A 24848-nucleotide genomic window follows, 5' to 3' on the forward strand; every position below is an offset into this window, starting at 1 on the left:
TGTTCCATTGGTCTATATCTCTGTTTTGGTACCAGTACCATGCTGTTTTGGTTACTGTAGCCTTGTAGTATAGTTTGAAGTCAGGTAGCGTGATGCCTCTGGCTTTGTTCTTTTGACTTAGGATTGTCTTGGCAATGCAGGCTTTTCATATATGGCCTTTATCAGATTGTAGAAGCTATTTTCTATTCCTAGTTTGTTAAGTACTTTTATCATGAAACGGTGTTAGAGTTTGTCAAATGCTTTTTTATGCATCAGTTGAGATAATCATGTACTTTTTGTCTTTTACTGGTATTATTTATTTCTTCATATGGCTTCACATTTCTGTCTGGTGTCCTCTCATTTCTGTCTAGAGGACTCTCTATAGCATCTTGTAGGGCAGGTCTACTAGCAATAAATTTCCTCAATTTTTGTTCATGTAGAGTGTCTTAATTTCTCCTTTATTTTTGAAGGATCATTTTTTGCCAAATAGAGAATTATTGGTTGACAGGTTTTTTTTTTTTCTTTTAGCACTTTAAATATGTCTTCTCTCTGCTTCTGGCCACCATGGTTTCTGATGAGAAATCCTCTGTTAATCTCATTGAAGATCCCTTCTATGTGATGAATTACCTCTTCCTTGATGCTTTTAAAATCCTTTCTTTGGCTTTGGCTTTATATAATTTGATTATAGTGCATCTTGTTGTGGATCACTTTGAGTTTATTCTACTTGGAGTTCATTGAGTTTCTTGGATGTGTAGAGCAAGTTCCTTCATCAAATTGTCAGCCATTATTTTTTTCAAATATTCTTTCTACCTCTTTCTCCTCATCCCTTCCCTCTGGGACTCTCATTATGTACAGCTTGGTAAATTTGGTGGTGCTCCACAGGTTTCAAGTTCTATTCTTTATCTTCCCTTTCTGCAGACTAAATAATTTCAACTGACCTATGTTTCATTTTGCTGATTTTTTTTCTCTGTTCAAGTTTGTTGTAGAAAACCTCTAGTAATCTCTGATTTCTTTGAGCAGTGGTTTGCAGTTCTCCTTGTAGAGATCTTTCACCTCCTAGTTAGCTGTATTCTTGGGTATTTTATTCTTTTTGTGGCAATTGTGAATGGTTTTTTTTTTTTTCCTGATTTGGTTCTTGGCTTGACTGTTTTTGATTTATGGGAATGCTAGTGATTTTTGCATATTGATTTTGTATCCCGAGACTTTAGTGAAGATGTTTATCAGCTTAATAAGCTTTTGTGCTGAGACCGTGGTGTTTTCTACATATAGGATCATGTGACCTGCAAACAGGGATACTTTCATTTCCTCTCTTCCTATTTGAATGCTCTTTATTTCTTTCTTTTGCCTGATTGCCCTGGGCAGGACTTCCAATACTATGTTGAATAGGAGTGGTGGGAAAGGGCATACTTGTCTTGTGCTCATCTTTAAGGGGAATGCTTCCAGCTTTTGCCCATTCAGTATAATGTTGGGTGTAGGATTTTCATATATAGCTCTTATTATTTTGAGGTATGTTTCTTCAATACCTAGTTTATTGAGAGTTTTTTTTTAAATGAATGGATGTTGAACTTTAACAAAAGCCTTTTCTGCATGTATTGAGGTAGTCATGAGGTTTTTGTCTTTAGTTCTGTTTATGTGACAAATCACATATATTGATTTTTGTATGTTGAACCAACCTTGCATTCCAGGGATAAAGTCTACTTGGCACAAACAAATGGAAAAACATTCCATGCTCATGGATAAGAAGAATCAATGTTGTTAAAATGGCCATACTGCCCAAAGCAATTTATAGATCCAATACTATTCCTATTAAGCTCCCATTGAGATTCTTCACAGAACTAGAAAAAACTATTTTAAAATTCATATGGAACCAAAAAAGAGCCCAAATAGCCAAAGCAATTGTAAGCAAAAAGCACAAAGCTGGAGACATCACACTACCTGACTTCAAACTATACTACAGGGTTATAGTAACCAAAATAGCATGGCACTGGTACAAAAACAGGCACAGAGACCAATGAAACAGAAGAGAACCCAGAAATAACACCACATACATAAAACTATCTTATCTTTGACAAACCTGACAGCAACCAACAAGCAATGGGGAAAGGATTCCCTGTTCAATAAATGGTACTGGGATAACAGGCTAGCCATATGCAGATGATTGAAACTGGACCCCTTCCTCACATCATATACAAAAATTAACACAAGATGGATTAAAAACTTAAGTGTACAACCCAAAACTATGAAAACCCTAGAAGACAACATAGGCAATACCATTCAGGACATAGGAATAGGCAAAGATTTCATGACAAAGATGCCAAAAGCAATTGCCCAACTAAAGCAAAAATTGACAAATGGGTTTTAATTAAACAAAAGAGCTTCTACACAGCAAAAGAAACTCAACAGAGTAAACAGACAACCTACAGAATGGGAGAAAGTTTTTCCAAACTACGCATCTGACAAAGGTCTAACACCCAGCATCTATAAGGAACTTAAACAAATTTACAAGAAAAAAATCACATTAAAAAGTGGGCAAAGGATATGCACAGACACTTTTCAAAAGAAGACATACATGCGACAAATAAGCATGTGAAAAAAGTGCATTACTGATCATTGGAGAAATGCAAATCAAAACCACAATGAGATGCCATCTGACACCAGTTAGAATGGCCATCACTAAAAAGTCAAGAAATAACAGATGCTTGCAAGGTTGTGGAGAAAAGCAAACACTTATACACTGTCGGTGGGAGTGTAAATTAGTTCAACCATTGTGGAAGACAGTATGATGGTTCATCAAAGATCTAAAAACAAATACAGTTTGACCCAGCAATCCCATAACTGGGTATATACTCAAAGGAATATAAATCATTCTATTATAATGACAGAGGCACATGTATGTTCACTGTAGCACTGTTCACAATAGCAAAGACATGGATTCAGCTGAAATGCTCAACAATGATAGACTGGATAAAAGAAAAGGTGGTAATATACACTAGGAAATACTATGCAGCCATAAAACAGAACAAGATCATGTCCTTTGCAGGGACATGGATGGAGCTGGAAGCTGTTATCCTTAGCAAACTAATGCAGAAAGATAAATCCAAATAATAATGCATATTCTCACTTATAAATGGGAGTTAAATGATGAGAAAACACGGACACATAGAGGGGAACTACACATACTGGGGCCTATCAGAGGGTGGAGAGTGGGAGAAGGGAGAGAATTAGGAAAAATAACTAATGAGTACTAAGCTTAATACCAAAGTGATGAAATAATCTGTGCAACAAACCCTTATGATACAAGTTTACCTATGTAACAAACCTGTACAAATACCCCTGAACTTAAAATAAAATTTAAAAAAAGAAAACTTCTAGTGAACTTTTTGAACATTATTATACTTTTCAGCTTCAGAATTTCTATTTGGCTTGTTTTTATAATTTCTATATTTTTATTGATATTCTTTATTTGTTGAGACTTTTTTTCTGGCTTTCTGTAGCTTTTAAAACATAGTCAAGACAGTTGATTTAAAGTCGTTGTCTATTAATTCACATGTCCGTGTCTCCTCAGGGACAATTTCTATTAATTTATTTTTCCCCTTGAGAATGGGCCATACTTTCTTGTTTCCTCACATGCCTCAGTTTTTTTTTCTTGAAAACCAGATGTTTTGAATGTTATAATGTAGAAACTCTGGAAATCTGATTGATTCTCCCACTCCCGGGTCTTGTTGTTGCTGCTTATTGTGGTTGTTGTTGGTTTAGTGCATTTTCTTAACTAATTTTGTAAAGCCTATATTTTTTTTGGTATGCGTGGCCTCTGAAATCTTTATTCCATCAGCTTTAGTCAGCTATCGATTTTACAGAGATTTTATTAAACTCCTGGAAGCAAAACAAAGAAACAAACTATGAAAAGAAAAAGCTTTCTTAGTTTTTAAAAAAATTATTATTATACTTTAAGTTCTAGGGTACAAGTGCATAACTTGCAGGTTTGTTACATATGTATACTTGTGCCATGTTGGCGTGCTGCACCCATCAACTCGTCAGCACCCATCAACTCGTCATTTACATCAGGTATAACTCCCAAAGCATTCCCTCCCCCCTCCCCCCTCCCCATGATAGGCCCCGGTGTGTGATGTTCCCCTTCCCGAGTCCAAGTGATCTCATTGTTCAGTTCCCACCTATGAGTGAGAACATGCGGTGTTTGGTTTTCTGTCCTTACGATAGTTTGCTGAGAATGATGGTTTCCAGCTGCATCCATGTCTCTACAAAGGACACAAACTCATCCTTTTTTATGTTTTTGAGGGTTGGTTCTGTGTTGGGGCTCTCCTTCATTGCTTAGCTACACAGTTTAAAGTTCTGTCTTAGCTTTCATTTTCTGCTTGTGCGGTGCCTGAAGTTTAGCCAGAATCAAGAGCCTAGAATCTTGTCAGTTCTTTTGTGAGCACACATCTAGAAATGGGTCCATGCATAGTCTTCTATAGTCCTCAGAATACATAAAACGTTTTGAAGCCATTATTTCCCTAAGCATCCCCCAAGTATCCCAGCCTCTTTCTTCCTGGGATTTTTTTTTTTAATTGAGATGGAGTTTTGCTTTTGTTGTCCATGCCCAGGCTGGAGTGCAATGGCGCGATCTCGGCTCACCACAACCTCGGCCTCCTGCGTTCAAGTGATTCTCCTTTCTCAGCCTCCCGAGTAGCTGGGATTACAGGCATGCACCACCATGCCCAGCTAATTTTGTGTTTTTCGTAGAGACGGGATTTCTCTATGTTGGTCAGGCAGGTGGTGAACTCCTGACCTCAGGTGACCTGCCTGCCTCGGCCTGCCAACGTGCTAGGATTACAGGCATGAGCCATTGCGCCTGGCCCTTCCTGGGATTTTTCAATTTGTCTGTTGCTTTTCCCAAATGTTATTCCTTGTCCTGTGTAGCTGTGACTAATATATTTGCTTTAAAATGCTTTCCACAAACACCACCAGGGAAGGTGACTCAGCCCTGGGGAAGCTCTAGTGCAGGTGACAAAAAGGTAAACCATTGAAGTAATCCTTCAGGGAACCACCAGATAGGTCAAACCACACAATCACAGTTCATTGAAAGTAAGGTCAATATCACTTCCTCTGGTACCAGTAACCTGCACCTGCAATATAAGCTGCCATTTTTAAGGCTATTGATGGACTGAGGGTTGGAGGATGGTATCAAGGTAACCAAAAATGCCACAGAACTCTCACTGAAATTTAGATTTTTTTATTCATTAAGTGTTCTCCTGGCTGCTGTAAATTTTGCTTAGATTTCAGAGTGCTGAAAAAGTTGTTCCATTGCTTTTATGAAAGAATGGAGTTCTGGAGTTCCCTGCTCCACCATTTCCATTAATGTGGGTGTTTACAAGGTTTTTAAAAAGTAGATAAAACAAAGTTCATATGGAAGGGTTCCCATATCCAGCAATATGGAAGACCAACCGCTGTGGAGGGCCTAGTAAATAGACAATTCCTTTTATCAGTGTTTGTAACAATAAAACTGAGAAACAATATTTAGTCCTTTTTGACTTAGAAACAATATTTTAGTCCTTTTTCAAGTCATGGTAACTATTATGAAGTATTATGAACCAGTGGTTGTTGTGTGTTATCGAATCTTCACTTTTAAAAATGGGTGTGTCAAAGAGTGGGTGGAGATAATTTTTAATATATTTGACTGCTTGACCATTAGTATCTAATGGAGATATCGCACATCATCCAAAGGTCCTGGACTTTGAGCTGACTGTAGTAACTGTGTGTTCCATATATGAGAAGAAGGATACATACGTTTATTTGGGTGGTCAGAGGGGCAAACTATGGCAGATAACACACTTATATACCACTCCTTAGATATGACCACATGAATTACCTCTGGACAATGAGATGTAAATGGAAATTTTTGGGTGTGGCTTCTGTGAAAAATCCTTAGAGCTGGCTTGTATATTAGATCTGTTGCCTGGAGTTCCAGCAGACATATTGTCACCATGAGTTAACTTTGAGACTGGAAGCCTCACTTAAAGGATGGCAGAGAAGAAAGATTAGGAGTTGAAATCCCTAATGAAATTACGGAGCTATCATCCCAGGTTCATTCTGAGTTTCTTATGTGAGAAAAACAAAAACCATATTTCTTTCTCTCTTTTCTTCTTTGTTTTTTTTTGGTTTTAAGGAGCTGAGAATTTAATAGGCAAGAAGGAAGGGAGAAGACAGAAGGAAGAAGCTCCCCCGTACAGAGACAGAGGGAGGAGGGCTCCAAAGCCGAAAGAGGAGGCCCCTTAAAATTCATTAAAAAAATTTATTTTAGGTTTCGGATACATGTGAAGGTTTGTTACATAGGTGAACTCATGTCATGGGAATTTGTTGTACAGATTATTTCATCACCAAGGTACTAAGTTCAGTACCCAATTGTTATCTCTTCTGCTCCTTTCCCTCCTCCAACCCTCCACCCTCGAGTAGACCCCAGTGTGTATTGTTCCCTTCTTTGTGTTCATGAGTTCTCATCATTTAGCTCCCGCTTATATGTGCAAACATGCAGTATTTGGATCTCTGTTCCTGTGTTAGTTTGCTAAGAATAATAGCCTGTAGATCCATCCATGTTCCTGCAAAAGACACGATCTCATTCTTTTTATGGCTGCATACTATTCCATGGTATATATGTACCACCTTTTCTTTATTCAGTCTGTCATTGATGGGCATTTGGGTTGATTCCATGTTTTTGTTATTGTGAATAGTGCTGCAGTGAACATTCTCATGCATGTGTCTTTATGGTAGAATGATTTATATTCCTCTGGGCATATATCCAGTAATGAGATTGCTGGATTAAATGGTAGTTCTGCTGTTAGCTCTATGAAGAATCACTACACTATCTTCCACAATGGCTGAACTAGTTTACACTCCCACCAACAGTGTATAAGTGTTTGCTTTTCTCCACAACCTTGCCAGCATCTGTTATTTCTTGACTTTTTATTTTTAGCCATTCTGACTCATGTGAGATGGTATCTCATTGTGGTTTTGATTTGCATTTCTCCAATGATCAGTAATGAGCCTTTTTTTCATATGCTTGTTTGCCCCATGTGTGTCTGTTCATCTGTTCACGTCCTTTGCCCACTTTTGAATGCGATTTTTTTCTTGTAAGTTTGTTTAAGCTCCTTATAGATGCTGGATATTAGACCTTTGTTAGACGCATATTTTGTAAAAATCTTCTTCCATTCTGTAGGTTGTCTGTTTACTCTGTTGATTGTTTCTTTTGCTGTGTAGAAGCTCTTTTGTTTAATTAAAACCCATTTGTCAATTTTTGCTTTTGTTGGGCAATTGCTTTTGACATCTTTGTCATGAAATCTTTGCCTGTTCCTATGTCCAGGATGGCATTGCCTAGGTTGTCTTCTAGGTTTTTGTAGTTTTGGATTTTACACTTAAGTCTTTAATCCATCTTGATTTTTGTATATGGTATAAGGAACAGGTCCAGCTTCAATCGTCTGCATAGGGCTAGCCAGCCTAGCATCATTTTTTGACTAGGGAGTGCTTTCCCCATTGCTTGTTTTTGTCAACTTTGTCAAAAATCACACGGTTGTAGGTGTGCGGCCTTATTACTGGGCTCTCTACTATGTCCCATTGGTCTATGTGCCTGTTTTTTTCTTTTCTTTTCTTTTTTTGAGATGGAGTTTCACTCTGTTGCCCAGGCTGGAGTGCAATGACATGGTCTTGGCTCACTGCAACCTCCATCTCTCAGGTTCAAGCAATTCTCCTGCCTTAGTCTCCCAAGTAGGTGGGATTACAGGCATGTGCCACCAAGCCTGGCCAACTTTTGTATTTTTAGTAAAGATGGGGTTTCACCATGTTGGCCAGGCTGATCTGGAATGGCTGACCTCAGGTGATCCACCTGCCTCGGCCTCCAAAAGTGCAGGGATTACAGGTGTTGTATCAGTACCATTCTGTGTTTTGCTTACGGTAGCCCTGCAGTAAAGTTAAAAGTTGGCTAATGCGATACCTCTAGCTTTGTTCTTTCTGCTTAGAATTGCCTTGGCTATTCGGGCTATTTTTTGGTTTCATATGAATTTTAAAATAGTTTTTTCTAGTTCTGTGACGAATGTCATTGTTAGTTTTTAGAAATAACATTAAATCTTTAGATTGCTTTGGGCAGTGTGGTCATTTTGTTGATATTGATTCTTCCTATTCATGAGCATGGGACATTTTTCCATTTGTTTGTGTCTTCTTTTATTTCTTTGACCTGTGTTTTGTAATTCTCATTGTAGATATCCTTCACCTCCTGGGTTAGCTGTATTCTCAGGTTTTAAATTTTTTTGTGTGGCAATTTTGAATGGGATTGCCTTCCCAATTGGGCTCTCAGCTTGGCTGTTGTTGATGTATAGAAATGCTAGTGATTTTTGTACATTGATTTTTGCATCCTGAAACTTTGCCAAAGTTGTTTTATCAGCTGAAGGACCTGTTGGGTTGGGAGTATGGGGTTTTCTTTGAGAAAAAATTTTTATTGTGATGTAAAATGCACTTATAAAATGTCCACCAGAAGGCATGTAATTCTTCACTGCTATATAAATCTATTGGGAATATGTTATTCACTGTCTAGGTATGATAATGCCACCTAAAACATATTGTAAATGATGAGTTATTCTCTATAACAAATGTATCACTGATTTTCAGCAATCATAGGTTTAATAATAATTAGTTTAAGACTATAATCACATCTATATTCTGGAATGTCCATTTACTTTAATGTAGTGTAGTGGAATTTAGAGTATAATTGCACATAGATGGTACAGAAAAACATTCACTTCTAAATTATTTTATACCTTCATGACAGGTAGTCTTTCTGACTGAAAATAACTACTTCAGCTATGGTCTGCAACACAGCTCCAGGATTCTTAATGCAATAATTTGGGTGTATGTGTGTCTGTCTCTGTGTGTACCCATGGAACAACTTATACCTTTAATAAACAAGTGCAACATTATTGTCAATTATTTTGCATGTTTAAATACTATAGTCTGATTATTTGTAAACAAACAAAACCTCACAAAAATACTCTAAATTCTATATAAAAAGTCTGTTAATCCATAATTATTTTAATATGCTTTACTTACTTGAACACAAATTTCTGAAGGGTACATATATTACCTTAGATAGTAAGGTTTAGAAATGAGTGCTTTGGCCAGGCACAGTGGCTCATGCCTATAATCCCAGCACTTTGGGAGGCAGAGGCAGGCGGATCACCTGAGGTCGGGAGTTCGAGACCAGCCCGACCAACATGGAGAAACCCCATCTCTACTAAAAATACAAAATTAGCCGGGCATGGTGGCGCATGCCTGTAAATCCCAGCTACTTGGGAGGCTGAGGCATGAGAATCACTTGAACCCAGGAGGCAGAGGTTGCAGTGAGCTGAGATTGTGCCATTGCTTTCCAGCCTGGGCAACAAGAGCAAAATTCCATCTCAAAAAAAAAAAAAAAAAAAGTGTGCTTCACCCTTTGAAATATGCATTTCTGATAACTGATTTACATAGCATAAAGTTTAGATCAATAAATTACAAATCCTGGATCCCCACAGTTCATTTAGAAAATGCCTCAAAGTTATGGTTCTTGTAGCAGGTTTAACAGAGTAAACACTAACTGTTCTAGCTTCCTCTATTTCAAGCATCAAAGAAATATGAGGCTCAAAAATCTCTCTAGGTTGTAACTGAAAATGCAAAGCATTAGAAGACAGTTAAATGTGGTTTGAAATACAATATTAATTGAAAGGAGATTATTAAGGTATTTATCTTGTTAGCCTGTTAAGCACTAGGACTTTAATTGTAAATCTGAATATTTATTCAGAAGTGACAAAGAACACAATTTGCCTATAAAAGTATGGTTTTGGAGAAAAAAGTCAATCCTGATTTTTAAAACTCTGTCAACATTTTTTGTTTCCTTTTGGATGATATTATTTTAAATTTCAATCTGAACATAAATGTTTGGCTTCACAGAGCCTTAGATAATTTACTAAGGCTGTTAAAGTTGCTCTTGTTGCTGCATACAACCTTTTTTGACGAACATGAGAATGATCTGGAAACCATGCAATGAATATTCATTCATGTCCCTGGGCATTCTGAGAATCTTACCTGAATAATATATAGCACGGTTGTTTGTCCTCCAACAGGGGTAAAACAAAGGAATCATAATCCTTATCCCAGGAGTCTGAAGCCTGACTATATGACCCAATCACAAGTTACTCATTTTCAATAGATATTTTCAGAAGTCTGTACTTTCCATTTCTGGCTCTGGCAAGATCTCTTTAACATCTTCACTTGCTTGGATGCGGGTCCGGTGGGACATGGCGGCGGCCACTAGCTCCTGGCTCCGATGCTGAGTGCAGCCGAGTATGCGGTTTTCTAGATATAGAATCATGTCGTCTGCAAACAGGGATAGTTTGACTTCCTATGTTCGTATTTGGATGCCCTTTCTTTCTTTCTCTTGCTTGATTGCTCTGGCTAGAACTTCCAATACTGTTTTAAATAAGAGTGGTAAGAAGGGCATCCTTGTCTTGTGCCTCTTTTAAAGGGGAATGCTGGCTAACACGGTAAAACCCCGTCTCTACTAAAAATACAAAAAATCATCCGGGCGAGGTGGTGGCGCCTGTAGTCCCAGCGACTCGGGAGGCTGAGGCAGGAGAATGGCGGGAACCCGGGAGGCGGAGCTTGCAGTGAGCCGAGATCGCGCCACTGCACTCCAGCCTGGGCCACAGAGCGAGACTCTGTCTCAATAAATACATACATACATACATACATACATATATAAATAAGAAAGAAAGCTGCCAAAAAAAAAAAAAAAAGCAGCAACTTAAACCAGGAACGCATGGAAGAAAGAAGAGCTTATTTTGACTTGCATACACGTTATCCAGTTGCCTCAAGGGAAGTAGGAAATTTTGCCAACAGGGCGAACAAACGTCAGTTCTTACCCAGCGGCTCTCATCCCCGGACAGTTCCAGGAATATTTTAAAAGGTACTCGCCAGATGCGCTGCGGTATCTGCCATTAAACACAGCCCTGCACGAGGCCACTCTGGATCCCAAGCTCCCTGCTCTAGACAGTGACGGTGATTCAGATGATGGCGAAGATGGTTGAGGTGATGAGAAACAGAAAAATAAAGGCACTTCGGACAGCTCCTCTGGCAATGAATCTGAAGGGGAAAGCTCTCCTGACAGCCAGGAGGACTCTTTCCAGGGAAGGCAGAAATCAAAAGACACAGCTGCCACTCCAAGAAAAGATGGTCCCAAACATTCTGTACTGCCCAAGTCAGTTCCTGGGTACAAGCCAAAGGTCATTCCAAATGCTATATGTAGAATTTCTCTGAAGGGTAAGGAGTCCAACAAGAAAGGAAAGGCTGAATCACTTACACACTGCTCCCAATGTGAGAATAGTGGCCATCCTTCTTGCCTGGATATAAAGAAAATAAAGGACTCAAATGTTACCAGTACACAAAACCACCAAACTGTAATGATAAATGACAAGAGAGAAAGAAAAAAACAAAGAATATACAAAGCAATCAGAAAAAAATGACAAAATGACAGAAATAAGTCTTCACATATAAACATAAACAGATTAAATATTCCACTTAAAAGACATACACTGGATGACTAAACTTAAAAAACATAATCCAACTGCATATTACTTACAAGAGACTCACCTCACTAGTAAAGACACATACAAACTGAAAGGGGTTGATAAAGATATTTCACATAAATGGAAACCAAAAGTGAGCAGGATTAGCTATAATCATATAAGGTAAAACAGACATTAAATCAAAAAAAGTGGAAACAAGGACTAAGACTATCATTATATAATGACAAAGAGATCAACCCAGCAAAAAAGATATAACAATCCTAAATATATATGCACCCAATACTGGAGCATCCAGATTCATAAAGCAAGCATTACTAGATCTAAAGGTAGAGACAGACTGCACTGCAATAATAGGCAGAAACTTTAACATCCCACTGTCACCATTAGATAGATAATCTAGACAGAAAATCAGCTAATAAACATTAGACTTAAACTGGACTTTAGACCAAATGAATGAAACAGACATTTACAGAACACTCTATCCAACAACTAAAGAATATACATTCATCAGCACATGGAATATTCTCCAGGATGGACCACATGTTAGTCCACAAAATGTCTCAATAAATTTAACAAAATCAAAATCATAGCAAGGATATTCTAGGGCCACAATGAAATCAACTATAAATAAACACCAAGAGGAACTTTAGAAACTGCATAAATACATAAAAATTAACCAACATGCTCCTGAACAACCAGTGACCAATAAAGAATTTAAGAAGAAAAAAAATTCTTGAAACAAACAAAAATTGAAACACAACATACGTAAACCTGTGGGATACAGCAAAAGCAGCATTAAGAGGGAAGTTTATAGCAATAAATGCCTACATCAAAAAAGTAGGAAATGACAAATTAATCTAATAATATATGTGAAGCTGCTAGAAAAGTAAGAACAAACCAAACACCAAATTAGCAGAAAAAAGAAGTAATAAAGAACAGAACTAAATGAAATACGGACTAAAAACTACAAAGCATCATGAATCAAAAAGTTGGTTTTTGTTAAATTGATAAACTGCCAGCTAGACTAACCAAAAAAGTAGAAGACCCAAACAAACAAATTAGAAATGAAAAATGACACATTAAGTCATACATGTAAGAAACACAAAAGATCACCAGAGACCATTATGAACAACTGTATGCTGACAAACTGATAAACCTAGAGGAAATGGATAAATTCCAGGAAATGTACAATGTATTGAGACTGAATTGGGAAGAAATGGAAAACATGAACAGACCAATAATGAGTAGCAAGATTGAGTCAGTAATAAAGTCTCTCAAATGAAGAAAAGCACAGGACTGGATGAATTCACTGACAAATTCTACCAGAAGAACTAATACCAATTCTCCTGAAACTATTCTAAAAAATGGAAGAGGAGAGAACTCTCCTTAACTCATTCTATGAAGCCAGCACCATCCTGATACAAAAACCAGACAAGAACACACACAGAAGAAAACTACAGGCCAATATTTCTGATGAACATAGATACAAAAACTCTCGACAAAATACTAGCAAACTGAATCCAATAGCATATCAGAAAGATAATACACCATGATCAAGTGGGATTTATACCAGTGATACAAGAATGGTTCAACATGTGCAAATCAATAACCTCAATATATGACATCAATAGACTAAAGAACAAAAAACATATCATCATCTCAATAGATACAGAAAAAGCATTTGATCAAATTCAACATCCCTTCATAATAAAACCTCTCAACAAATGGGGCATAGAAGGAAAATATGTCAAAATAATAAAGGCTATATATGATAAACCCACAGCTGATATCATGCTGAATAGGGAAAAGTTGAAAGCCTTTCCTCCAAGAAATGGAAAAACACAAGGATGCCCACTTTCACCACTCCTATTCAACATAGTATTGGAAGTCCTAGGTATTGCAATCAGCCAAGAGAAAGAAATAAAAGGCATCCAAATTGGAAAAAAGGAAGTAAAACTGTTTCTTTTTACTGGTGCCATTATCTTGTATCTGGTAAAACCTAAAAACTCCATCAAAAAATTCTTACATTTGATAAGTAAATTCAGTAAATTTCCAGGTTAAAAACATCAACACTAAAAAATATGTAGCATCTATACACCAATAATGATCTACCCACAAAAGAAATGAAGACGGCAATTCCATTTACAATAGCTAAAAATTAAAATATCTGGGAATAATTTTAATCAAGGAGGTAGAAGATCTTTACAATGAAAACTACAAAATGCTAATGAAAGAAATTGAAAATGAAAAAATATATGGAAAAACATCTCATGCTCATGGTTCAGAAAAATTAATATTGTTAACATTGTAATTTTCCCAAAGTAACCTGCAGATTCAATGCAATCCCTGTCAAAATACCAATGTCATTTTTCACAGAATTAGAAAAAAAGAATACTAAAATTCACATGTAACCAAAAAAGATTCCATATAGCCAAAGCAATTCTAAGCCAAAAGAACAAAGCTGGAGGCATCACAGTACCTGACTTTGAAATATATTACAAGGCTATAGTAACCAAAATAGCATGTTATTGGTATAAAAACAGACACATAGACCAATGGTCAGAATAGAGAACCTAGCAATAAATTCGCATATTTAATGCCAACTTATCTTTGACAAATTTCACAAGAACATTGGGGAACGGACACCTTTTTCAATAAATGGTACTGGGAAAACTGGATAGCCATATGCAGAAGAATGAAACTTGATCCTTATCTCTCACTATATACAAAAATCAACTCAAAATGGACTGAAGACTTAAACATAATACTCAAAACTATAAAAATAAAAAGAAAACCTAGGGAAAACTCTTCTGGACATTGGTCTAGACAAATAATTTATGATTGAGATGTCAAAAGCACATGCAATAGAAACAAAAATAGACAAATAGGACTCAATTAAACTAAAAAGCTTCTGCACAGCAAAAGAAATGAGTGAAGAGACAACCTTTTGAATGAGCGGAAATGTTTGCAAACTATTCAACAGGGGACTAATATCCAGAATATACAAGGAAATCAAACAACTCAACAATAAAACAAATCTCATAAAATATGGGCAAAGGGCATGGCCAAAATGTACACAAAGAAATGCTCAACTTTACTAATCAACAGAGAAATGCAAACCAAAACCAAAATGAGATATCATCTCACCTCAGTCAGAATCGCTATTATTGAAAAGACGAAAAAATTAACAGACGTTGGCAAGGATGTGGAGAAAAAGGAACTCTTATACACTGTTTTTGGGAATATAAATATAGCCACTATGGAAAACAGCATGGAGATTTCTGAAAAAACCAAAAGTAGCACTACCCTAAGATCCAAAAATCTCACTAATTAGCATTTACCCAAAGCATGAGAAATCAGTATGTCAAAGGGATACCTGCACTCTCATGTTTATTGTTGCATTATTCACAATAGACAAGGTATGGAATCAACCTAAGTGTCCATCAACAGATAAATGGATAAAGAAAGTGTGGTACACATACACAATGAAATAGCATTCAGCCATAAAAGAGAATGAAATCTTGTCATTTGGAACAACATGGATGAACTGGAATTGTTATGTCAACTGAAATAAGCCAGGCACAAAAAGAAAAAAATAGCATGTTCTCACCTATATGTCAGAGTTAAAAAAGTTGATCACATGAAGATAGAGAATAGAGAGATAGATAACAGAGGCTGGGGAAGGTGATTGGGAGGAGAAGGGAAGATGAAGAGAAGTGTGTTAAAAAGTACACACATAAATAAGATAGAAGGAATGAATTCAATGTTTGATAGAAGAGTAGGGTGACTATAGTTACAAAAATGTATTGTACTTGCGTCATGGACACCATAGATACCCTGACTTTATCACTATGCATTACATACACATAATAGAATTTCATATGTATCCCACAATTTGTGCTGATAAAAACATTTTAAAAGAAGGTGAACCATCAGAGAGACATTCTCCCGTGGGTTTTAGAGGAAGAGAACAATCAGCTATGTTGTGAAATGCCTATACAGAGGGGTAGCCTCTAGTAACTGAATGCCAACCCCAACAAACAGCTACCCAATAACCTAAGACTTCAGTCATATAGCTTCAAGGAACTGAATTCGGCCAAAAACTTGAATGAAGATGGAAGAGTCACCTGGGCCCCAAATGATAACTGTGTTCCTGACCAACACTTTGAATGCAGCTTTTTGATACCCTGAGCAGAGGACCTCAGCAGGTCATACCCAGACAACTGACCAATGGAAGCTGTGAGATAATAAATAGATGTTATTTTAAGATACTAAGTTTGTGGTAATTTGTTACACAGCAATAGAAAATTAATACAGCATGCTTCTTGTTTCTAGACCTATCCTGGGTAGACAGAGATGTGCGGTTGTCATTCAAGTGTAGGCAGTACAGTTCTGGCCTCTGGTTAACTGCTTGAAGTCTATTTCCTGGCCACTAACCCTTGTGTTGGGTATGTTCTTTCATTTCATCAGTGGTGTTAAGGACCAGTCATGACCAATCCTTATGCATAACATAGTGTTAGTACCCCACTCCCTACTCCTATCTCACTATATGTTCCTACTCTATTTCTAGAACACCGAGAACTTACCTTCTTGTGTTATGTATGTTATGCAGCTTTTAAACATTATTTGAAATATTATACATATCATCCTTTTGTATTTGAAGTTGGAGGGGGATGTTTATGCATGTGTGTCATTTGACATGTAGGCCCAGAAATCCAAAAGTACTTAAATTGGTAAGAATACTCAATCTGCAATAAACAAGCCAGTAAAATAGATTATCTTCAGCAAAATAGTATCCTGTAAGTGCTGTACCTTGGAGGAGCCAGGGTCTGTTCTAGAAACTCCTCAATTTTAATGAAGTCTGTTTTCAACTCCTTGTTATACACCAGGAATGGAGGATTGGTACCTGGGGCTAAGTCCTTCAGTTCTTCAGGCTTTCTATGATTATTAAAAATAAGCAGAGTTAGGTCTCTAGATAAAGTACACATTAAATAAACACCAATATTTTATTGGTATGTACCAATCTCAATTCCTAGAATTTAACATGTCCTGATTTCTCTTACCTGGTCATGTCAACCGTTGTCACATTAAATTTAACTCCTTTAAGCCAGAGGATCATGAAAAGGCGTTGGCAAAAGGGACAGTTTCCAATACTCTCTCCATCACTTCCAGCCTATTAAGATAAAGAGAGACCACAGTTTATTTGTTTGTTCAATAAGTATGTATTGAGTGCCTACTAGGAAATGAGCTCGTTGGACATTCTCAATCTCAAGAACTCCATTATCTATGGACAGAGAGATATACAGAAGCAAATAATTTCATTATATGTAAAGTTACAACTGTGATGGGTACATAATAATAATAAATTTTATATATTATCAGAATTTATATAATTTTCCTATTGATAGACATTTAAGATATTCCAAAATTTTTACTAATCTAAGTACTTCAGAAACAAACATTTCTGGGCATATAGTTTCTTCCACTTCTGAGATTATATCTTTAAGGTTAATCTTTAAAATGAAAATGGTGAGTAAAATGTATGCACATTTCCCATTTTGATAGCTCTTACCAAATTTCCTTTCTGAAAGGTATCTTTCCATATGGCCATTGACCATTTCCTTATTTTGCTAATTGTTTGTTCATGACAGTTTTTAATTTTTTTATGAAGGTAATGACTTTTTCTTTTTGTTTGGAAAAATTATTTGTATATTAAAGACATTAACTCTTTGTGATACATGTTACATGTAATTTTAAAAACATGGATTATATAAAATTTAAATTTACATGAGATCTACCATTCTTTCCCAAAAACTCCTTAAGCTGATAAGCAACTTCAGCAAAGTCTCAGGACACAAAATCAATGTGCAAAAAGCATTTCTATACACCAATAATAGACAGTCAAATCACGAGTGAACTCCTGTTCACAATTGGTACAAAGAGAATAAAATACCTAGGAATACAACTTACAAGGGATGTGAAGGACTTCTTTGAGGAGAACTACAAACTACTGCTCAAGGAAATAAGAGAGGACACAACAAATGGAAAAACATTCCATGCTCATGGATAGGAAGAATCAATATCATGAAAATGGCCATACTGCCCAAAGTAATTTACAGATTCAATGCTATTCCCATCAAGCTACCATTGCCTTTCTTCACAGAATTCGAAAAAATCTACTTTAAATTTCATATGGAACCAATAAAGAGCTTGTATAGCCAAGACAGTCTGAAGCAAAAACAAAAACAAACAAACAAAAAACCCAAGCTGGAGACATCACGCTACCTGACTTCAAACTATACTACAAGGCTACAGTAACCAAAGCAGCATGGTACTGGTACCAAAACACATATATAGACCAATGGAACAGAACAGAGGCCTCAGATATAACACCACACATCTACAACCATTTGACCTTTGACAAACCTGACAAAAACAAGAAATGGGGAAAGATTCCCTATTTAATAAATGGTGGTGGGAAAAGTGGCTAGCCATATGCAGAAAACGGAATCTGGACCCCTTCCTTACATCTTACACAAAACTTAACTAAGATGGATTAAAAACTTAAACGTAAGACCTAAAACCATAAAAACCCTAGAAGAAAACCTAGGCAACACCATTCAGGACATAGGCATGGGCAAAGACTTCATGACTAAAACACCAAAAGCAATGGCAACAAAAGCCAAAATTGACAAATGGGATCTAATTAAACTAAAGAGCTTCTGCACAGCAAAAGAAACTGTCATCAGAGTGAGCAGGCAACCTACAGAATGGGAGAAAAATTTTGCAGTCTATCCATCTGACAAAGTGCTAATATCCAGAATCTACAAGGAACTTAAACAAATTTACAAGAAAAAAACAACCCCATCAAAAAGTGGGCAAAGGATATGAACTTCTCAAAAGAAGACATTTATGCAGCCAACAACCATATGAATAAAAGCTCATCATCACTGGTCATTAGAGAAATGCAAATCAAAACCACAATGAGACAACATCTCACACCAGTTAAAATGGCAATCATTAAAAAGTCAGGAAACAACAGATGCTGTAGAGGATGTGGAGAAATAGGAACGCTTTTACACTATTGGTGGAAAGGTAAATTAGTTCAATCATTGTGGAAGACAGTGTGACAATTCCTCAAGGATCTAGAATCAGAAATACCATTTGACCCAGCAATCCCATTACTGGGTATATACCCAAGGGATTATAAATCATTCTACTATAAAGGCACATGCACACATATGTTTACTGCAGCACTATTTACAATAGCAAAGAGTTGGAACCAACCCAAATGGCATCAGTGATAGAGTGGACAAAGAAAATGTGGCACATATACACTATGGAATACTATGTAGCCATAAAAGAGAATGAGCTCATGTCCTTTGCAGAGACATGGATGAAGATGGAAACCATCATTCTCAGCAAACTAACAGAAAACCAAACATCACAAGTTCTCACTCATAAGTGGGAGTTGAACAATGAGAACACATGGACACAGGGAGGGGAACATCACACAATGGAGCCTTTTGTGGAGTCGGGGGAAATGAGAGGGAGAGCATTACCTAACGCGTGTGGAGCCCAAAACCTAGATGACGGGTTGATGGGTGCAGCAAACCACCATGGGACATGTATACCTATGTAACAAACCTGCATGTTCTGCACATGCATCCAAGAACTGAAAGCATAATAAAAAAAGAAAATGTGATATATATACACACACATATATGTGTATATATACACACACACATGTGTGTATATATATACACACACATACATATGTGTGTACACACACATGCACACACACACACACCATGGAATACTACTCAGCCATAAAAAGGAACTAAATAACGGCATTTGCAGCAATCTGGAAGGAATTGGAGACTATTATTCTAAGTGAAGTAACTCAGGAATGGAAAACCAAACATGGTATGTTCTCACTCATAATTGGGAGCTAAGCTATGAGGACGCAAAGGCATAAGAATGATACGATGGACTTTGAAGACTCAGAGAAAGGGGTGGGGGAGTGAGGGATAAAAGACTACACATTGGGTACAGTGTACACTGCTTGGGTGATGGGTGCACCAATATCTCTTAAGTCACTACTATATATCTTATTCACGTAACCAAACATCACCTATTCCCCAAAAACCCATTGAAAAATAAGTAATTTTTTTAAAAAAAGAAACAAAATCATTGTGTTGTATACATTGAATATATACAATTTTTATTTGCCAATTAAATACTCTAAAATAAAAAAGGAAAAAAGAAAATGAGCAAATGACATGAACAGACATTGCACATACAGATGACAAATAAGCACATAAAATGTTCAATTTTATTAGCCTTTAGGGAAATGCAAATTTAAACAATAAAATGTCACTAAACACCTTTCAAAATAGTTAAGATAAAAATAGTGACAACACAAAACGCTGGTGAGAATGCACAGAAATATTGCTGGGTTTAATGTAAAATAGTATGACCACACTGGAAAGCACTTTGGCAATTTCTTACAAATCTAAACATGCAGCTGCTACGCAACCAAACAACTAGACCCTTTGGCATTTATCTCAGAGAAATGAAAACTTATATCCATAAAGAAACCTGTAAAAGAGGATTTATACAGCCTTGTTTGTAATAACCCCAAACTGGTGACAACCAAAATGTCCTTCAACAGCTGAATAATTAAGCCAATTGTGGCCTATCAGTATCATGGAGCAGTATTCAGCAATTAAAAGGATCGAACTGTTGATACACACAACAACTTGGATGAAGTTCCAGGGAATTATGCTGAGTGGGGAAAAAAAGACAACCCCAAAAGGTGATATACTGTATTATTCCATCCGCATAGCATTCTTGACATGATAAAATTATCAAAGCGGAAGAGATTAATGGTTGAGGGATTGGGTGAGACACAAGTGGATGTGGCTTTAAAAGGGCAACACGGATCTGTGTAGTGATGAAAATCTTCTGTATCTGACTGCATCAATGTCAATAATGTCCTGGTTTTCTTATCGTACTATAGTTTTACAAGATGTTATCATTAAGGGAAACTTGGTAAGGGGCACACAGAATCTCTCTGTATTATTTATTAAAATGGCAGGTGAATCTTCAACCATCTCAACATAACACCTTAATTTTAAAAAATTTTAGTCATAAGAAACAAGACACACATATACACAGAGAATATATTTAATGTTATAGAAATAAATTCATAATACATTGTTAAATAAAAATAGCTTACAAAACAATATATTAAAAGCAATGGCAAAAAGCGCAATTAATTTTGTACCAACCTAATATATGAAATAACCTCTTTTTGATGAATATATTTATCTATATAAGTGAAGAAATAGAGCATAAAAAGCTATACACATAAATGTTAAAGTGGGTGGTATCATGGATGATTTTTATTGATTTTATTTTCACTTAGCGATATTTTGTAATTTATGTAACTAAAATAAAATAAAGTCACTTAAAAAAAAAAAGAATGAGATCATGTCCTTTATAGGAATATGAATGGAACTAGAAGCCATTATCCCTAGCAAATTAATGCAGCAACAGAAAACCAAATATCACACATTCTCACTTAAGTGGCAGCTAAAAGAAGAGAATACATGGACTCATAAAAGGAAACAGCAGACACTAGGGCCTATTGGAGGGTGGAGGGTGGAGGGTGGGAGGAAGGAACAGATCAGAAAAAAAATAAAACCTAATGGGTACTAGGCTTAATACCTGGGTGATGAAATAATTTGTACAACAAACCCCCATGACACAAGTTAACCTATATATCAAATCTGCACATGTACCCCTGTACTTAAAAGTGGAAACAAAACCAAAATGGAAGACCATTTATCATGACCAAGTGCAATTTATTCCAGTGATGCAAGAATGGTTCAACATACACACATCAATTAATGAGACACATCAACAGAATGAAGAACGAAAACCTTATGATCATTTTAATTGTGCTGAAAAAGCATTTGATAATATTAAACATCCCTTTATGACAAAAAACCCTCAAAAACACAGGTATAGAAGGAACATACCTCAACAGAATAAAAGCCATATATGACAAACCCATAGCTAGTATTATACTGAATGGAGAAAAACTGAAAGCCTGTCCTCTAAGATCAGGAACATAACAAGGATGCCCACTTTCACCACTATTATTGAACATAGTACTGGAAGTCCTAGCCAGAACAAACAGACAAGATAAAGAAATAAAAAGGCATCCAAATTGGAAAGGAGGAAGTCAAATTATCTTGTTTGCAGATGATATGACCTTATATTTGGAGAAACCTAAATACTCCAATGAAAACTCTTAAAGTTGATAAATTCAGTAAAGTTGCAGGTTACAAAATCAATGTACAAAAATCAGTGACATTTCTATATGCCAACAGTGAACAATCTGAAAAAAATCAAGAAAGTAATTCCATTTACAATAGCTACAAATGAAATAAAGTACCTAGTAATTAACAAAAGTACTAAAAGATTGCTACATGAAAACTATAAAACATTGATACAAGAAATTGAAAAAGACACACAAAAATGGAAAGATATTCTATATGAATTGGAAGAATAAATATAGTTGAAATGTCCATAGTACCCAAAGCAATCTATAGATTCAATGCAATCCCTATCAAAATGACAAAGACATTATTCACAGAAATTTTAAAAAATCCTAATATTTATATGGAACCAGGAAAGACCCAGAATAGCCAAAGCTATCTCCTAAGGAATACCTGACTTCAAATTATACTACAGAGCTATAGTAACCAAAATGGCATGGTCCTGGCATAAAAAAGACACATAGATCAGTGGAAAAGAATAGAGAACCCGGAGATAAGTCCATACATTTACAGTGAACTCATTTTCAGGAAAGGTGCCAAGAACATATACTGGGGAAAGGACAATCTCTTCAATAAATGGTGCTGGGAAAACTGGATATCCATATGCAAAAGAATGAAACTAGACCCCTATCTCTCACTATATACAAAAAATCAAATTCAAATGGATTAAAGACTTAAATCTAAAACTTGAAACTGTGAAACTACTAAAAGAAAACATTAGGGAAACTCTTCAAGACATCAGAGTGGGCAGAGATTTCTTGAATAATATGCCATAAATAAGGCAAGCAAAGCAAAAATGGACAAATGGCATCACATCAAGTTAACAAGCTTCTGCACAGCAAAGGAATCAACAATATGAAAAGACGACCCACAGAATGGGAGAAAGTATTTGCAAACCACCTATCTGACAAGAGATTAAATAACCAGAATATATAACGAGCTCAAATAACTCTATAGGAAAAAATCTAATACTGTGTTTGACAAATGGGCAAAAGATGTGAATAGACATTCCTCAAAAGAAGATATACAAATGGTGAAGAGCCATATGAAAAGGTGCTCAATGTCATTGATAATCAGAGAAATTCGAATCAAAACTACAATGAGATATCAACTCAGTTCAGTCATTAGATTGGTAAAAAAGTAATTGCAGTTTTGCCATTACTTTCAGTTGCAAAAACCGCAATTACTTTTGCACCAACCTAATAAAATGGCCTTTATCCAAAAGACAGGAAATAACAAATGCTGGTGAGGATATGGAGAAAAGGAAATCCTCATACACTGTTGGTGGGAATGTAAATTAGTACAACCACTATGGAGAACAGTTTGGAGGTTCCTCAAAAAAATAAAAATAGAGCTACCTTATGATCCAGCAATCCCACCTCTAGGTATCTACCTAAAAGAAAGGAAATCAGCATATCGTGGAGATCTCTGCACTCCCACATTCATTGCAGTACTATTCACAACAGCCAAGATTTGGAAGCAACGTAAATATCCCATCAACAGATGAATGGATAAAGAAAATGTGGTGTATATACACAACAGAGTACTATTCGACCACAAAAAAGAATGAGATTTAGTCATTTGCGATAACATGGAAGGAACTGGACATCATATGTTACAGAAAATAAGCTAGGCACAGAAAGACACTCTTCACATGTTCTCACTTATTTGTGAGAGCTAAAAATGAAAACAATATAACTCAGAGAGAGAGAGAGTAGAAGGATGGCTACTAGAGGCTGGGAAGGGTAGTGAGGGTGTGTGTGTGGGGAAGTGAAGAGTGTTAATGGGTACAAAAAATAGCTAGGAAGGATGAATAACACCTAGTATTTACTAGCACAATAAGGTGACTGCAGTGAAAAATAATTTAATTGTACATTTAAAAATAACTAAAACAGTTTAATTGAATTGTTTGTAAACCAAAAGATAAATGCTTGAGGGGATGGATACCCCATTTACCTGATGTGATTATTACATGTTGTATGCCTGTATCAAAATATTCTGTGTAATCCATAAATATATATCATAAATATATATACCTACTGTGTACTCACAAAAATTAAAAATTAAAGTTAAAAACCAATTAAAATGGGGAAGAGATTTGAGCACGTTATAAAGGAAGATATACAGATGATAAATAAGGACATGAAAAGATGCCCAATATCATTAGACATGTGGGAAAGGCAAATTAAAACCACAACGAGCTAACATGATAAACACATTAGAATAACTGAAATGAAAAAGAATGACCATACCAAGTGTGGACAGGAAAGTGGAGCAAGTGGAACTCTCACATAATGAAGTGAAGTGTAAAATGGTACAACTGCTTTTTAAAATATTTTGTCAAAGTTAAATATGTACCTATTATATGACCCAGCAATTCCAATCTTAGGTCTTTACCCAAGAGAAATGAAAGCATATGGCCATAGAAATATGTAAGTGAATACTTATAACAATATTCACAATAGCCCCAAACTGGAAACAACCCAAATGTCTTTCAATGGGTGAATGAATAAACACATTATGGTATATCCATACAATTGAATGCTTCAGTAATAAAAAGGAATGAGATATTGAAACACACAACAACATGGGTGCATCTTAAAATAATTATGCTGAGTGAAAGATAGCAGGCACAAAAACATACATACCATATAATTTCATCTACAGAAAATTCTAGAAAATGTAAGGCTAACAGAAAGCAGATCAATGGTTGGCTGTGGCGGAGAGAGGTAAAGGGTAGGGTAGGGAAGACTGACTGCAAAGAGACACAAGGGAACTTTCTGAGGTGATGGACGTATTCTACATTTTGATTGGAATGGTGGTTATATGTGCATATACATTTGTCAAGTTATTGAACTGTACACTTAATGCATGCATTTTATTTTATGTAAATTTTACCTTGATAAAATATATGAAT

At 36.1% G+C, this 24848-nt stretch overlaps 1 protein-coding gene across 2 annotated transcripts in view; it reads right to left on the reverse strand.

Moving 5' to 3' along the window:
- The window catches only part of CLIC2 (chloride intracellular channel 2), a 37182-nt gene that overhangs the window by 8151 nt on the left and 4183 nt on the right, over positions 1-24848 (reverse strand). For both annotated transcript variants that reach the window (XM_011971959.1, XM_011971960.1), the window contains exons 2-3: positions 16646-16755; positions 16395-16520 (exon numbers count right to left, since the gene is read on the reverse strand). In XM_011971959.1, coding sequence (XP_011827349.1) covers positions 16395-16520; positions 16646-16755 — 236 coding nt within the window. The remainder of the gene's footprint in view (positions 1-16394; positions 16521-16645; positions 16756-24848) is intronic.

The sequence above is a fragment of the Mandrillus leucophaeus genome, unplaced genomic scaffold (assembly GCF_000951045.1).
Source record: "Mandrillus leucophaeus isolate KB7577 unplaced genomic scaffold, Mleu.le_1.0 Scaffold1251, whole genome shotgun sequence".
NCBI lineage: Eukaryota > Metazoa > Chordata > Mammalia > Primates > Cercopithecidae > Mandrillus > Mandrillus leucophaeus.